At 34.7% G+C, this 14,664-nt stretch overlaps 1 protein-coding gene across 3 annotated transcripts in view; it reads left to right on the top strand.

Moving 5' to 3' along the window:
- WAC (WW domain containing adaptor with coiled-coil) overlaps nt 1–14,664 on the top strand; it is a 63,150-nt gene that overhangs the window by 1,786 nt on the left and 46,700 nt on the right. For all 3 annotated transcript variants that reach the window (XM_074900065.1, XM_074900063.1, XM_074900062.1), the window contains exon 3: nt 371–566. In XM_074900065.1, coding sequence (XP_074756166.1) covers nt 371–566 — 196 coding nt within the window. The remainder of the gene's footprint in view (nt 1–370; nt 567–14,664) is intronic.

The following is a 14,664-nucleotide window of genomic DNA, read 5'->3' as shown; positions in this document are numbered from 1 at the left end:
TAACCTACTGTTTATATTCTTAATACCGGTTGGAGACTTGTGCTTTTCCCAAAAGTGCAGAAGTGCTGTGGCCCATTTGCTACTGACGGTGTATAGTCCTTCACTGAAAAGATAAATTAGGATTTTCTTAACAGCAAGTATTATGTTGGATGTAATGGGAGGAGAAAATGGTTTGAGTTCTAATTACAGAACTTGTTGCTTTAATGTAGGTAATTAAAATTAGAAAGACTAATGCTGATTTTTTTTTTAAATAGGAAATGAAAATTAATTAAGAAGTGTTTTGAAAAGAGATCTATAATTTAGAAATAACATTTAAACATTAGTTCTGTAACTTCAATGTAAATGCCTATTCTCTTGTGATCTGTTACAGGCTCTTAAGTACTCATCCAAGAGTCACCCCAGTGGTGGTGATCACCGTCATGACAAGATGCGAGACACCACAGATCCTTCACCACCAAATAAAATGTTGCGGCGCTCTGATAGCCCTGAAAACAAATATGGTGACAACACAGGGCACAGTAAAGCAAAAAGTGTGCATACTCACAGAGTTAGAGAGAGGGATGGTGGTGAGTTATCTTTAATTAACCTTTATTTAAGCATTTACTAATTTCTCATAAATATTAAAATTTAGCTATTATCGCTCAGGTGATGAGTGTGTTACACTAAATGTGCCTTGTACCGTGCTTGGAAGACTGCAGTGAAAACAAAGTGCAAGTTTCATTGGAAGCAATCATTTAGGCATTGTAACGCTTATTAATTTTCTTATTTTTACAGGTATGGTGGTTTTTCTTACAACCACAAAGATTAAAGAGACTTTTTTTTTTTTTAACTGGTATGCCTCTCTTACTTTAGACATACTGCAACATTTGATAACATGAAATACTATTCTGGATTTTTCACTAATAAGAGATACTAGCTGTTTTAGAGACCTTTTTTTTAACTAACTTTGTGTTGTGTGTGCTATACTGTATAGTTATGTACTTCATAGACTGAACCCCATAAGAAGTGCAAAAAAAGCTTCCTTGTATTTAGCTGCTGTGTAGAACTCTTAACAGTCAGAAAATGATAATCAAAGGTAGCACTTACTAGAGCCTTTCTTGACAGGAGCTTAGAGAAGAATGTTCACAGTCAAGTCAAGTTCCTGTGTTTTTACAGGATATTATAGACAGTAGTAATATCCCTAATATTTTTAACTGATACTGTTTTCTATCCCTGCTTCCTAGAAAAAAGGAAAGAGTAGGGTTTTCAATTTAATAAAAAATAGCAACAGTTGCAGTTTAGAAAATCCTGTTACTGACTTCATTTGGAAGCATGTTTTCTGTTTTGTAAGTACTGTATTTAGTCTTTGTACTGAGTTATGAAGTATTTAAGTAGAGAACTTAGAGCTTTAAATCAGTGCTTCTTTGATCTATATAAAGTTAACAACTTGTGATGTACAGATATATTTATTGCTGCACTATTTTAACTTGTTATAACAGTTAAAGTAAAATCAAATGTCTGTAAGTACCTTTTAGGAAATACTAGTCCACACCACAAATATGTTTATGCTACCTGAGTGTTCTTACAGTTGCTATTTGTTTTTCCTTCTTCAGATTAATACAGAGGCTTTGTAGACCACTGGTAATGTGATATCATTGTGTAGATGGGTTATAAAAACATGCATCTTTTGTTAGTATGCTGATTTTCATTATTTTTGATCATACTTGAAAGTGTAGTAGTCTCAGAATGAAATGCATTTGCAAGGCCAGTAGGCTGCTATTCTGTGCTACTTTTCAGGACACAAAGGTGTCCTCTCACTTCCTGTTCACCTGTCCAAAGATACTCGTCCTACATACTCATGCAGTTTGTCTTAGTTTTGCTAGAATCAGTAATTCTTTCTGCTTCAGTGGAGTGACAGTGAGTTATGCCTATATGAAAAGATCTGGAGGGTGAGGCTCTATACAGGAAGCATATTTGCTTATTTGTATGTTGGAATTGTCTTTAAGATAGGAAAGACATTCTGAAGTTCTCACTGAGTCCAGCTGGATTTAATAGTTGGGGAATGACCTGAAGCATGGATGTATATCGTGACAATGAAGGAAGATGAATTATTTGTGGTTTTCTAAGTGGAAGGAACACTATCCCTCTGTACCTTCTCCGTCCCCAGGCTGTTAACACAGTGGAAATTTTGTTTATTCTGATCTGAAAGTGGTTCTTTGCACATAATATGTTGCTAGACCGGGAAAAGGAAGTTAGTCTTCAACAGTCTGAGGGAAATTACTAATTTTAAAAGATGAACATTTTTAGAATTCCATGGAAATAAGAAGTGAGTTTTTAATTTTATTTTTTTTTTGTGGTGTTAGGTTAGTTTGGCCCCGGTTACAGCTTTTTAAAATATATTCAAAACAACCAACATTGCGTTAAATCCTGTGTATTGTATGTAGTAAACCAAAACTGAGCAGATGGGAGCAGGAGTTTATCAACTTTGTCTTACTGAATCTTTCTGTCAGTATGAATTGAAGGTAGGTGTTAGAATATAGGTGAAATGCGATGGTATTGTGGATATTTGCATATTGCTAATATGCAAAAGACAAACTGATAATCTACCATGTTCTCTGTTTATTGAATTACACTGTGGTACTGGTTTATTGATACAGTATCCCCTTAGTTTTGCAATTACAGATATACAGTAGAAAAAAGAAAAAAAGGCATTTTAAAAAAAGCTAAAATTTTTCATTGAAGTCCTAATACAACTGAAGAGTACTAACTGGCTTTCACGCTGCTGTAGTTTTCTGGCTTGTTTTCTTTTTACATTCTTCGGGGGGGGGGGGGGGGGGGAAGTGGGTTTTTTAGTGGGTTTTTTTGGTAATTGCTGTGCATTTCTTTATTTTAAAATCAGTGGTGCTTAATTTGGAACTACTGCAAAGATGTTACTGCCTTTCTATTATCTAGCCGAACTTAACAAAACAAACCTCATTGAAAAATCTCTAGTATTTATTTTCCCAAATGACATTAAAGTCCCAAACAAACAATCTCTTTTTCTCTCATCCTTTAGAAAACAAAACAGAACAAAAATACGGAGTATTACTGCTGAACATAAAGCTGAATTAACCTGATCTCTCCCTTTCAAGTCAATGTTTAAAAAGTCACTCTTACATATCTCTTAGCAATTTTTACTCCAAAGTGAAATAGGAAGATTCACTGGTGTAGCATGCTGATACTTGGGACTCAGTCATAACTGGTTCACTTTTTCATGGTAAAGACAACTGGCTAAATGTCATTTAAAGATAAGTGTATACATATAAAATGCAAGAGCTATAATTAAATTGATTGAAAATGAATAACACAGAAATGATAGAACCTCCCTCTGTGAGTATCTTTGGTACCTGTTTAAAGGGATTTGTTGTTTCAGCTTATTTTTGTAATATTCATGGCAGAATCTTTTGTGTTTGTAGAACTGTAATCCATGGTAAGAAATTCAATTGCTTTCAATTAAGGTTTTAAAATGTGTGCTATGGGTAAGCCCTCCATACTGATACAGTGCAAACAAAGCGTTTTTCAAAGTTGCTTACTTCGTGATTTCTGTGCAAAGAGACTACGTAGAGATCGTTCCTCTGGAGAGAGACTTCCAAGTTTACCTAACTAACCAAGTTTACTAAACATCATAGAGTACTTCTCAAGTTTTTGTCAGGTCCCTGGTTTCCAAAGAGTACTTGTACATCCAGCATAATAAAAACTGCAGTGACTTTGTTCTCTACTTTCAGGTCCTTGTGCATGGGGACATTGTCTATGTATGCAAGTGTTTAAAACATAATGAACAGCTACCCCCCTCAATGCATCTCTTATTTATAGGTCAGCTGCTATAGGCAAGTGGGGAGTTTGAAGAGATTATGGGGTTTTATGAGACCAACTCAAGGGTGAAGGTCCTTAACAGTAACAAATAGGGACTTAAAGCTAGCATTGTTTACAGGGAATAGAACTATGAAGGACCTTGTGGATGTGGAAAAGTGTTTCCATTGAAGAAAAAAGGGAAGTACAAAGGTTTGAGGTTCGTATGCTTGAGGGTGGACAGACTGAGAGCGTAGATGATCCTTGTAGGTCTTTTTAAATGCATAAATGAGGTGATACTGGTGTACGGGAAAGAATACAAAGAGATCGGGTAAGTAGGGTAGCTTTGGGAATGCTGTAAGGGAGATATATATATTATTTAGGAGTAAAAATAGCAAGATGCAACCTTTGGTAAAAAAGGGAGAAGGATGTTTCTTTGTACTTTAGTGTATGGAGTAGAGTAACTGACTAAGATACATAGTAGAACTTTGTGGAAAAAAGGTTAGTTCAGTTAAGCCACGTGTATGCAGTTGTTTCTTACTGTGAAGAAAATACTGAGTGTTTTGCTGCGTTTATGTTTAAGAGACTTTGAAAATGTATGTTTGCTTCATGCCATGATCTTACTGAATTGTTGAAAATAACAAATGGAGAGCATTAATGTACACTGCATGAAATCTCTTGCTAGATTGTGTTCTCTGTAGGCTTTTTTTATGAAATTTGATTATAACTAGTGATATTTAAATTCCAAAATATTACAACTTTGGTGACTGTTTCTTTTTCATCTTTTTTTTTTTTTTTAATTGGCAATTAAGAATACTGTCAATGACCACTGTTAGTGATTGTAATACAGTTCTAAGATTCAAAATCCTACTGCTGTTAGAGACTGAATGGAATATTTTAAGGCATGAGTTCCTAGTTTTATCGAAGCAGTGGTGGGAGCTTCTGTCATGAAGTGTTGTCTTGCTTTGTTTCCAGTGGTTCCTGAAGGAGTTCAGAGTCCTCATAGCAAAGGGACAGTGAAGAGCTGGAAACAAAAGTGCTAGCTTTTCTTTCATGTCTCAGCAACCCTTGCAGTAGAGAAGGACAGGAGGCTAACTGCTGATTAAATTAGCATGATCATTGACCAGCAGTCAGAAATAAATGGGGGGTCCAAGAGAGTGGAAGCTGCCCGAGCAATGTCCATTGGAAAGAGGAAATTGCAGAGTAGGTGGAAAGAGGGTAGTCTGAGAGTAATGAAGCACAGCGAAGGGTTGAGGAAGAAGTTGGAATAGATTCTATTTAGTTAGTATTAGCTGCTGTTAATATTCAAGTAATTATTCCTTACTATGAAAACTGTTTCCTCACTGTAACTGTATGATCAAAGCTGGGATAAGAGAAGTCTATGATCACAAATGAGAGTAGGCTCTTCATGAAACATGCTTTGAACACAGTACACACATGTGCACTCCCCTGACATCCAAGTGTAAAATAGGTGATTCACTCCCCTGTTCCTTGAACCTTGGCTGTTTGGATGGTTCTAAAGGAGGTGGAGTTTGGTGGTTTGCTTGTGTTTTAAGGTAAATACAATTGCTTCCAGTATCATTTACCTCTTAGAAGCTTTTCTCTGGATTAAAACAAAAAATGAAAGATGGAAAAGTAGATTTCTGTGGTTTTCTGCTTTTGTTAAAAGCTTGCTTTCAGGCCTTACTAGTACTAGTACCTTCAGCTGAGGGGCATTGTTAATTTTAAGTTTGATTTAAAAGTTTAGTAGTTTTAGATAGAAAATAGCTTTACATTTACTCAATATATTTGGCAGTGTTTCTGAAATGAGTTTTTGCTGGATCAGTTGTATAACCATTTTTTTTATATTACTCTGCTGTGAGTATCTCTAATAGAAAAGAAATTGGGAAGTAAGTGATCATAGAATCCCAGTAAAGGGTATAATTTGTGTATGTACTTTTTAAATTTTGAGGTTTAGAATGTTAATGTTCAGAATTGTTTTTGAAAAGTAGCTACAAAGCTTGGTTTTAAAAAGCATAGGACAGAAGATAAGAAAACCTGATTTGATATTACTGATATTAAGAATTGTGGTATTAATATGATCATGTTAAATGCTAAGTCTTTATGCATTTAGGTGGGTGGAATTCTCTGTGTTTCTTTTCATGAAACTCAAGTATCTGATGTAGGTTGTTAGAGTAAAGATGTATTCATGGGAGACTTTATCTGAAGTGGAAGCTGCAGCAAATGTCAATAAGTAGTGCTGTTTGTTTGTAACCTATTGCTACAGCCACTTCCCAAAATACATTGCTGTTAGAACTTTTGACATTGAGAACTTCCAATTTCACTTACTACTTTTACTTTTTTCCATTTGCCAGTGTATAAAATACACATTTGTAAATAGGTCCTCTGACAGTTTCCTCTTAAGACTGATCTGTTTAAGGAAATGTGTATCTTTAAGTGTTATAAGAACTCATAAACTTAGCTTTTGGATTGTAAGTGTATAATGTTCAAGTCAGTCTAATAGCTAGACCTGGTAAGCTGTTGTATGTAAGCTTATTTTATGTTTTGGAAAAGGGAAAATACTGACTATATACAAGATTTGTTAAATTTGCTTATCTTTGGTACACAAATTAATCGTAAGAGAATGATTTTTATTTAGCATTATGCTTTCTTAACATATGCTTCTAGCCCCTGACTTTGCAGAAATGGAATGTGCATCTTATTAAACTTATACTTTTGGGTTGCTTTTCTGAAGGTGAAAAGCAATGAAGACTCAGTTTCTGATGAGCTGATGACTGCTAGGCCATAGTAAAGATAGCATATGTATCTTTCTTTTTTTTTACTGGGATTGCTCTGTTCTTTAATGGCCCCCAATTAAGGTTAGTTCCTTAACCATTCTTTGGGACACAGCTGCTTTCTAAAAAGAGAATCATTGTTTATTGACCACTTACATTTGTTTTCCCTGCTGTTTCTACCTCTTCTATATGAAATACTGAGTAAGCCAAGTATCATTAATACTGTGCAGAACTTGGAAGAGAAGGCTCTGCCTCTGTTTTCACTGAGTGAGGAGATGATGCGTAAATAACTTTGCTCTGGAAAACAGTAATTTAATGGCACCAACTTGCAGTGTTAACTACGTTTGTTTATGAAGTCAGGCTTTTACACAATTTCATAGGCACTTCCAGGGGAAAACCTGTCAACGTACAAATTGTTCCTCATAGAGTTCTTCAGTAAGGAAGAAAATTGTACTGGCAGTGGAAGGCAGTTCTCAACACTGATGCTTCTAAGCTTATGCTTTGTCAGTAGTTTGTTGTAGTGTAACAATGAATGTAGTGCTTGTAAAGAGAGAAGCATTTCTTTATATTGAGTAAGACTGTTATCATCTTAATATTTTCTCTTGGATTATGAAGTGTCACCAAACTTTGTTGTACTTGACTGTAGGTGTTCGATGTTGTAACTTCAGTATTAGAAGATTCTGTTTCCTTTCTTGAAGACCTTAAACAGACTTCCTAGATTTAACAATAAAACTACCCTAGAAAAAGCATGTAAGTTGACTAGCTGTTCTGTTATCCCAGTAATATTTTGCTAGTATTAAAAGAATGCTGTTTAGTTCTGGGCTTCTTTTACTTGTTTTATACATTTTATGCAGGTTTACTTTTTTACTAGTGTGGTTTTCCATTTGAAAGCACTAGCCTAATTGTACAGGGAATTCATGTCTAGATTTTGACATGAACCTGTATCCCTTCAGGATCTGTAACCTCTATCCCTTCAGTACTACTGCTAAAAATACTAACTAGAGCAGTTGTGGCTTACCAAATTGTTTCTGAATATTTTGTCCCTTTTCTGAAATCAGAGCTTTCTGCCTGGAGTTGTATGCACAGGGAGTAATTTTGGAATTGTACTGTAGGCTAAAACTTTTATTTATTGAAATTTTTGTTGGAAGTATTTCTTTGTGCAACAGTATTTTGAAACTCATTCATATGTAGTAAGTGGAAAGTGCATGGTAATGAATATATAGGGAATAAAATTGCATCAATTTCTGAAGTGTAAGCTTCTAACATAAATTGCTGATCCTGTAAATTTTAAACACTTTCTGCATTATTCAGAGACATCTCTTGAAGCTGACACCTGTTTTACTGATGCAAAAAGTTTTTTCTCAGACCTTCAACAGCAAAAAACCCCATGAACGGTGAAGTAGCCTGGAATTATCCTACATGTGCTTTTGCCATCCCTCCTTTTCTGCTTGAGCAGTGTTTAATTTTTCTCCCTACTTGGAAGCTTGCAAAGCAAGATGCATGTTTTAAGGCACAAATTGTACTTGCCTGCTGACTAGAAGTAGACTCCTGAAGCAGTGTTCAAGAACAATGTCCAGTTGGAAAGTCTGTCCTCGCAAGTTACTGGAAAGGGAAATAAATTTTCAAGCAGATGACTGACGAGACTTGCTATTGACTCTCTTCATGAGATAGGTTAAGAGATGTCTGGTAAGCTTCTGTGGCCTTGACTTAATGTTTCCATGCATGCAGCAATGTTACATTGTGTTTGAAATGAATGGAAAACGAGGCCTAAAGACCTTTGTTGATTAGGCCCCATAGTACTTTGGGATAATCATTCTGTTCCTTACTGTGACTACTGTAATGAGAAGAGCTGCAAAGGAACTGTATGTCAAAGTTTAAGGTGGTAGTTTTTTCTGCCCCAGTTTTAAAATATAACTTATTTTGTTTTTACAGCAGAGGTATGATAAAAATGTTAATCTGCTTTTGTCATCATTAAAAAGAAAAAAAAAAGAAATGTAATGCAGTATTAAGGTGTTTCATGACAAGAGCAAGGCAGTCAGAAATACGAACAATTAGTTTCCAGAGCTAAATTCCCAGTGTTGGAGGGGCAGTAAGAATCTTCAGGAGGTCTTCTATTCTGTCTAAACTTTTATCATTAATTTTCTGTTACATGTCACTTAACTTCTTTGACCTGCTGTCTTGCACAGACATGAAATAGGTGATTCTTAGCCACTGAGTGAAATATTTTGAGATCTTCAACTAAGAAAACATTGTTTAGATTCTATGTTTTACAGATCAAAAACTGGCAACTGATTGATCCCAAAAATATAGAATTTATGATCATCAAATAAGCCAATTTTGTTTTTTTTTTTTAAATGTGCAGGGATTTTTATCTACAAGGAAGAAATGGTAGGATCATTCATACACTATCAGTAATTTGAGACAATGGCAAATAAGAAAAGCTGTTCACCAGTACAGAGGTAGTTGAGTTATGCAAAAATGAAAATGCTAATTAATCTACAGGAACATGTAGAAGTTGTCCGCTGTGTAAAGTTACAGGAAGGAAATTACAGGAAGGAGTGTAAGACTTTACAGAAAGGGATGACTCTTAAAACAGACATGAAACTCATACACAATTAAGAGCATAAATATTGAGTGCGGTGTTAGCCAGAAAGGATAGATGATCAGAGGAATATCAAGTAGGACTAGAGAGATTATCTCTTCGTGCTAATGTGACAGCTACTGGAGTGTGGTCTCTGTTTTGATTCTCACAGTTCAGAAAGTATGCAAAACTGCAGATTTCCTGAGGAAAGGCAAGAAAATGACTGCAGTTGAAACTTGTGCATTAGAAGGGAAAGGCTTGAACAGCTCTTGGTATAGTTACAAGAAAACATTAAGAGTTCAGTATATTTATAATTGCAGTGAAAAGAAACAGCATGTATACAGGTTCTGAATGTTACAAACAAAGGTGCAAGATCCAGTTACGTTAACCTGAATATTCAGAAAATAGAAATTTGGCACCATTTTTAATGTTGCTGGTAAAAATTGGAGTGAATTACTGTGGTGATTTTTGCAGGGGTGGAAATTTTGAAACTAGATCACTTAAAGATAGTTTTTTAAGGTTTGCTTCATGCAGAAAGTTTGACTAGCTGATCAGAGGTCCACTGATAAAACTAATATGAATATTTCTAGTTTAATTGTTGTAGATTAGTGGACTTCAGATTGAAAGGGATTAAAAATTGTTACTTTTTAAGTAGCATTTCTGTGATAACTTTCTTCTTCCCCAAGTGTTCAGTCTTGGCTCACAGCACGTGAAGATTAAGAACCTGTGAATATGTTTTGTGTTTCATTGATGGATCTATTGGCAGTAAAATTTAGTATTTGCAGGTGCTTGCTGCACTGGTACAGTTCTGAGTTTTGTGTGGTTTATCAGTGCATACTTTTTTTTTAGAAGCAGCTATACTAAAACCTCTTTTTAGGATTGAATGAAATCTAGATGATGTGATCTCTGAAATTTCTTACAATCTGAATTGTTCAAAATTTATTGTGGTTCAAGTGCAGTTTATACTGAACTTAGTATGTAGAGTGTATTTCTTCAGAGATGATTGCATACTTCATTTCAACGTAGGATTTTGTTGTTTTCCCAAATGATGTATATGTTTACCAGATTGGATTTGTTTGCTGTAGTTTGATAGTTTGTTGGCCTTAACTACACAGCTTCATCTAGTTGGACAGTATTTTGAGTATCTTAAAATTTCTTTGCTGTCTTACATTTACAGAATTTGCATATGACAATGTAATTTTCTTCTTAGTTTTCTTTGCTAGAAGAACTTGTCACAGAAAGGATGACATGATTGTCTCACGTGCTTTTTAATGTGATTTATAAGGCCTTTCCCTTCCTCCCTCACCACTTCTCAGCATACATCTGATTTCAAAGTTAAATTTGTGAATAGAAAGTTGGATAGTAATTGATAGTTTCTGTATATAAAGATTTTTCTTTGGGACAGAGAAATGCTGTACTCCTTAAACTCATCATGTATAGATGATGTTTATGCAGGGTAACATGAAGTGCATTTAGAGAATAATGAAGCTAAAATTATGGGTTTTTTCCCCTCCCTCATTAGTATGGAGTTACATTTAAAAGCTGGTTTAGGTTTATCAAATTCTCTTGTTTCCATTTCCATCTCATTACACTTAAGGTTTTAGTTTAAGTGCATTGAGAATTAAAACAGATTTAGAATCTGTTGTCTGAATTCTGATACAGAAGTTTTCACTCAACAGGAATTATTATTGTATCTTGCAGAACTTCTTGAAGAGCTGTGTTATAGGCAGAAAGAACTTGTAACATTTATTAAATAAAGCTTTCCTTTAAATAGTCAACAACCTTTGCCAGGACAGCTTTCAAATATATAAGATAATAAAGTCAAGCTACACAATGACTTAAACCAGATGATACTGTAGCCTTTTTTTTTTTTCTTGCCTCCATATGAAGTCTGCTGACCTATCTGGATATTTTTCTTGTAATTCATTTGGACCATAAAGGAGGCAGAGAGGCTTAACTGGACGTAGGGCAAGGGCTTGACAGTGACATCCGTTTCCTTGCTATGCATTTTTCTGGTTCCTGTCCTTAGCTTTGAATGTGAGAAACAGATCTGGGCTTAGAGACTAAGATGGCTACAGGATGAGATGAGAAGTAGGATAAACTAGGTTACTTCTGCTTATATAAAGATTAAACCTGTTTTATTTAAATCTTAAATAAGCCAATATTGAATGGAAATCAGTCACAGATCTGTTTTGCAGTAATTTTACTAACATTCTGAATAATAATAAACAAAACCTGATCATGGTTGAACTAGTATAGCTTCTTACTGGGGAGAAAATATAAAGGAATTTAAAAGAAATTTGTAATATTACATTTTCCTATTTTTAAAATATGTGATGTCTTTTAAAAATGCAAAAAATCTGTATGCTATGAAATGTTATGGAAATATTGTGTCATTTTTAATGTTTATATTGGTTAGAAAATGTTAGCTGCATGTGTTTGATCAGTTCATACCTTCTCTGGTTTTAGGAGGCAGTGATTGAAAGTATATGATATTGTGGCTCAGGAAATTCGTACTATAAAATCAGTGTGGGTTGTTGGTTTTGATTAGGTTTTGTGTGTGTGTGTTTTTGTTGGGATTTTATTGTGGGTCCAGTTAATTTGATAATCTGGAAGTCCCTTTTACCATTTTCTTTCTTTTAGGGAGTTGACATAGCTACTCAAAGTGTAAATTAAAAAGGGCTCATCTGTGCCTCTTAATGGGCAGGTGATTAAAACCCCAAATGCTGCCCTGTTTATCTGGGGAAGACTAGAGCTTGGAAGCACATCTTTTACATGTGTGTAGAGCTCAGCTAATAGAAGTTCCCACCTAGTAGATCCTGAAAGGGGAGTGATGTAGAATCACTTGGATAAATTAAAAGGAAGAAAAGGTATTTAACTGTGTCATCTTTGTATGTGATTTTTTTTAATCCCAAATACCATGCATCTTGACTTTACTACTACTGTCTATCTTCCCTTGAAGAGTGTACTTCAAAACTGGCACTGTCATGACTCTGTACAGTTGTTTTGTGTGAGAAGCTGCCTAGCAAAGCTTGTGAAATTATAAACTCTGAACATGCAGATTTCTGCAGAAACAAAAAGGCAATCAGCTAATACTTAAAAGTATTTGTTAAAATGTACTTTAGCAAAAACTTGAATAATTTCTGGCCTATTTAGTGAAGTGAGAGCTTCAAATTTATTCTCTTAACTGTACCTAAAGATTTGAGAAGATTACAGTGAGTTTGGATTTGATAGTAGTGCTCTTTAATTTGCTTCTTCCAGGAATCTGAAGATCAGCCTTTTTATTAAAAGAAAACATAATATGAAAAAGTATCCATAGTAATGGGCATGTTACTATTAGACTTTACTAGAATCAAACTTATTGTGTTAAATTTCCAGTATTGGTGCTTGCTTAGGGAAGAGACCTCAGCATGGTTAAACTTTTCAAAAAATTCCTCCTGCCCCTTTTTCAAATCCGTTATATGTGTTGCTGTAAGAATTTCAGTATCGCTAGTAGGATTATTTTTTTAAGCTTTTTTTTTAAGAAAAACTTTCTGTATTTCACCTTATTATCATAGAAATCTGCTACATTTAGGCATGTTGGGCTTTATGAAAATACTTTTAAGATGCAATATTTAAAGCTCCATCCCAGTTACACAGATTAGTTCTTCCTTGGTTTCCTAGATTTCTTAAATATCATGCTGGTTTATGTCCTACAAAGCAGCACTCTTTGTCAGTGCTTTCCCAGGTAGATTTGTTACTGAGTTTGTTAGAGTAACAGTTATAAATCATTTGTTTCTATCAGTAGCAAAAACAGGGAAAGGAAATTAGGATCTGCCCTGCTCGTCTCATTTATTATGTTTCAAACATACCTATTCACTCCCAAATGTGGAAAAAAACCCCAGCACTTTTTTAGTTAAGGCATGTAATTATAAATAAGGCACACTTGTGCATAAACTCTTCTGTAAAAGTAAGGAAATGTTACCTATTTCTTTTCTGCTGTGTTTATTTCACATAGTTAAGTTCTGGATGATGGTGTGTTCATGTCAGGTGTCAGAATAACATCAGTGGGAATTCAGATCTCTTCTAGTTAAGTAGTTTGAGTAGTTAGCTCATGCAGACACCTGCCACTGACAGGTTAACATACACTTAATTTTCAAAAACACTCATTCCTTTTGAAATAATACTATTTCTGCTTGATTTAATATGATAATTAATATGATCCTCTTCAAATTCAAGTAATGTAAAGCTCACCTCTTTTACTGGCAAAACTCTGCCTATGCTAATGATTTCAGTCTCTGTATAGACCTTTGGAGAGTGTTTACTTAACTAGGGAAATAAAATGAGTCACTCCGGCAACCAGTCAATTGTAAAATAGATGTTCAGTTTGTAAACATAACTTTAGCTTTTGTGGAGGGGCATATTTTCCTCTAGTAAGGAAATTCTAGGAAAGACCAGTTGAATTTTAAGTAAGTATTTAAGAGTTGTTTAATGGGAAGAGGGAAGAATTGTTGCCTGTTGTGCTTTAGGTATTTGAAAACCCTATTGCATAATACCTTTTAGTTTAATAAACTGAGCTAGACATCCAGCCTGAAACTATGGCTGTGAGCCCATCGTTTTAAAACCACAACACTATATATATATAAAAAATTCTTAGGTCTATCCTTGCTTGCCATTTCCCTTCCCACCCCAAGCCCTGGGCTGGCATTTTTTTTTTTTCATGAAGAACTTCTGTATGGCAGAAATTGATTTGATTTGGGTTTTTTTCTGAATGTTATTAGCATCTCTTTTCAGAAACAATTCCCAGTTGAAGATTAAATAACCATAAAATGAAAATCTGTATACTAGTTGCATATCTATACTGTAACAAATGTATGTGTAGCATAGAATGTCCTGGACTGAAAGAAAGAGTAGTTTGTGTGAGCCTAATCATTTCAGAGGTTATCATGTAAAAGACTATTGTGTAATTACTGCTTCTAATACTAAATATTTTAAAGTTATCTTGCTCATTTGTGATGAGTTACTAGCAAATTCATGGATATTGCTGTAGTCTTAGAAGAGAAGCAAAGTTCTCTCCAACTGGCAAATATTAATAGCGTTTAAGGAGTGATCTTGTATTGGAGTTAGGTTCTTGTCAGATAGGGTTATTGAGTAACTGGAGAATGAATAAGGGTTTCTCGTGTTAGCTTACAAAATAAAAAGAGGAAAAAAAAAGTCAAAATTCTTCATGCCTTTGGAGGGTAGTCAAATTTGATGTATCTTGAGATACGAATTTGAGATAATGTGACTTGCAGTTAGTATTTTTAAGACACGTTTAAGAAGGGAGATATACAGTGTCTTTTTTGTTCTTGCCCCTTTAATGTTGTTAAGCATTAATTCTGTCACAGCCTTTTTATTAAGGATATAAGTGAGATAGTTACATCTGTGACTAATCTTTTTGCAGGATTGCAGTAGTGTATTGTAATAGGAACTCCTTTTTTAATCTTTCTACACCCCCATGTACTTGTAGAGTTGTTGCTTCTG

This window comes from Athene noctua, chromosome 2, assembly GCF_965140245.1.
Source record: "Athene noctua chromosome 2, bAthNoc1.hap1.1, whole genome shotgun sequence".
NCBI classification, from domain to species: domain Eukaryota; kingdom Metazoa; phylum Chordata; class Aves; order Strigiformes; family Strigidae; genus Athene; species Athene noctua.
Note: the sequence above shows the minus strand (reverse complement) of the source record. Positions and strands in the feature narration are given on the sequence as shown.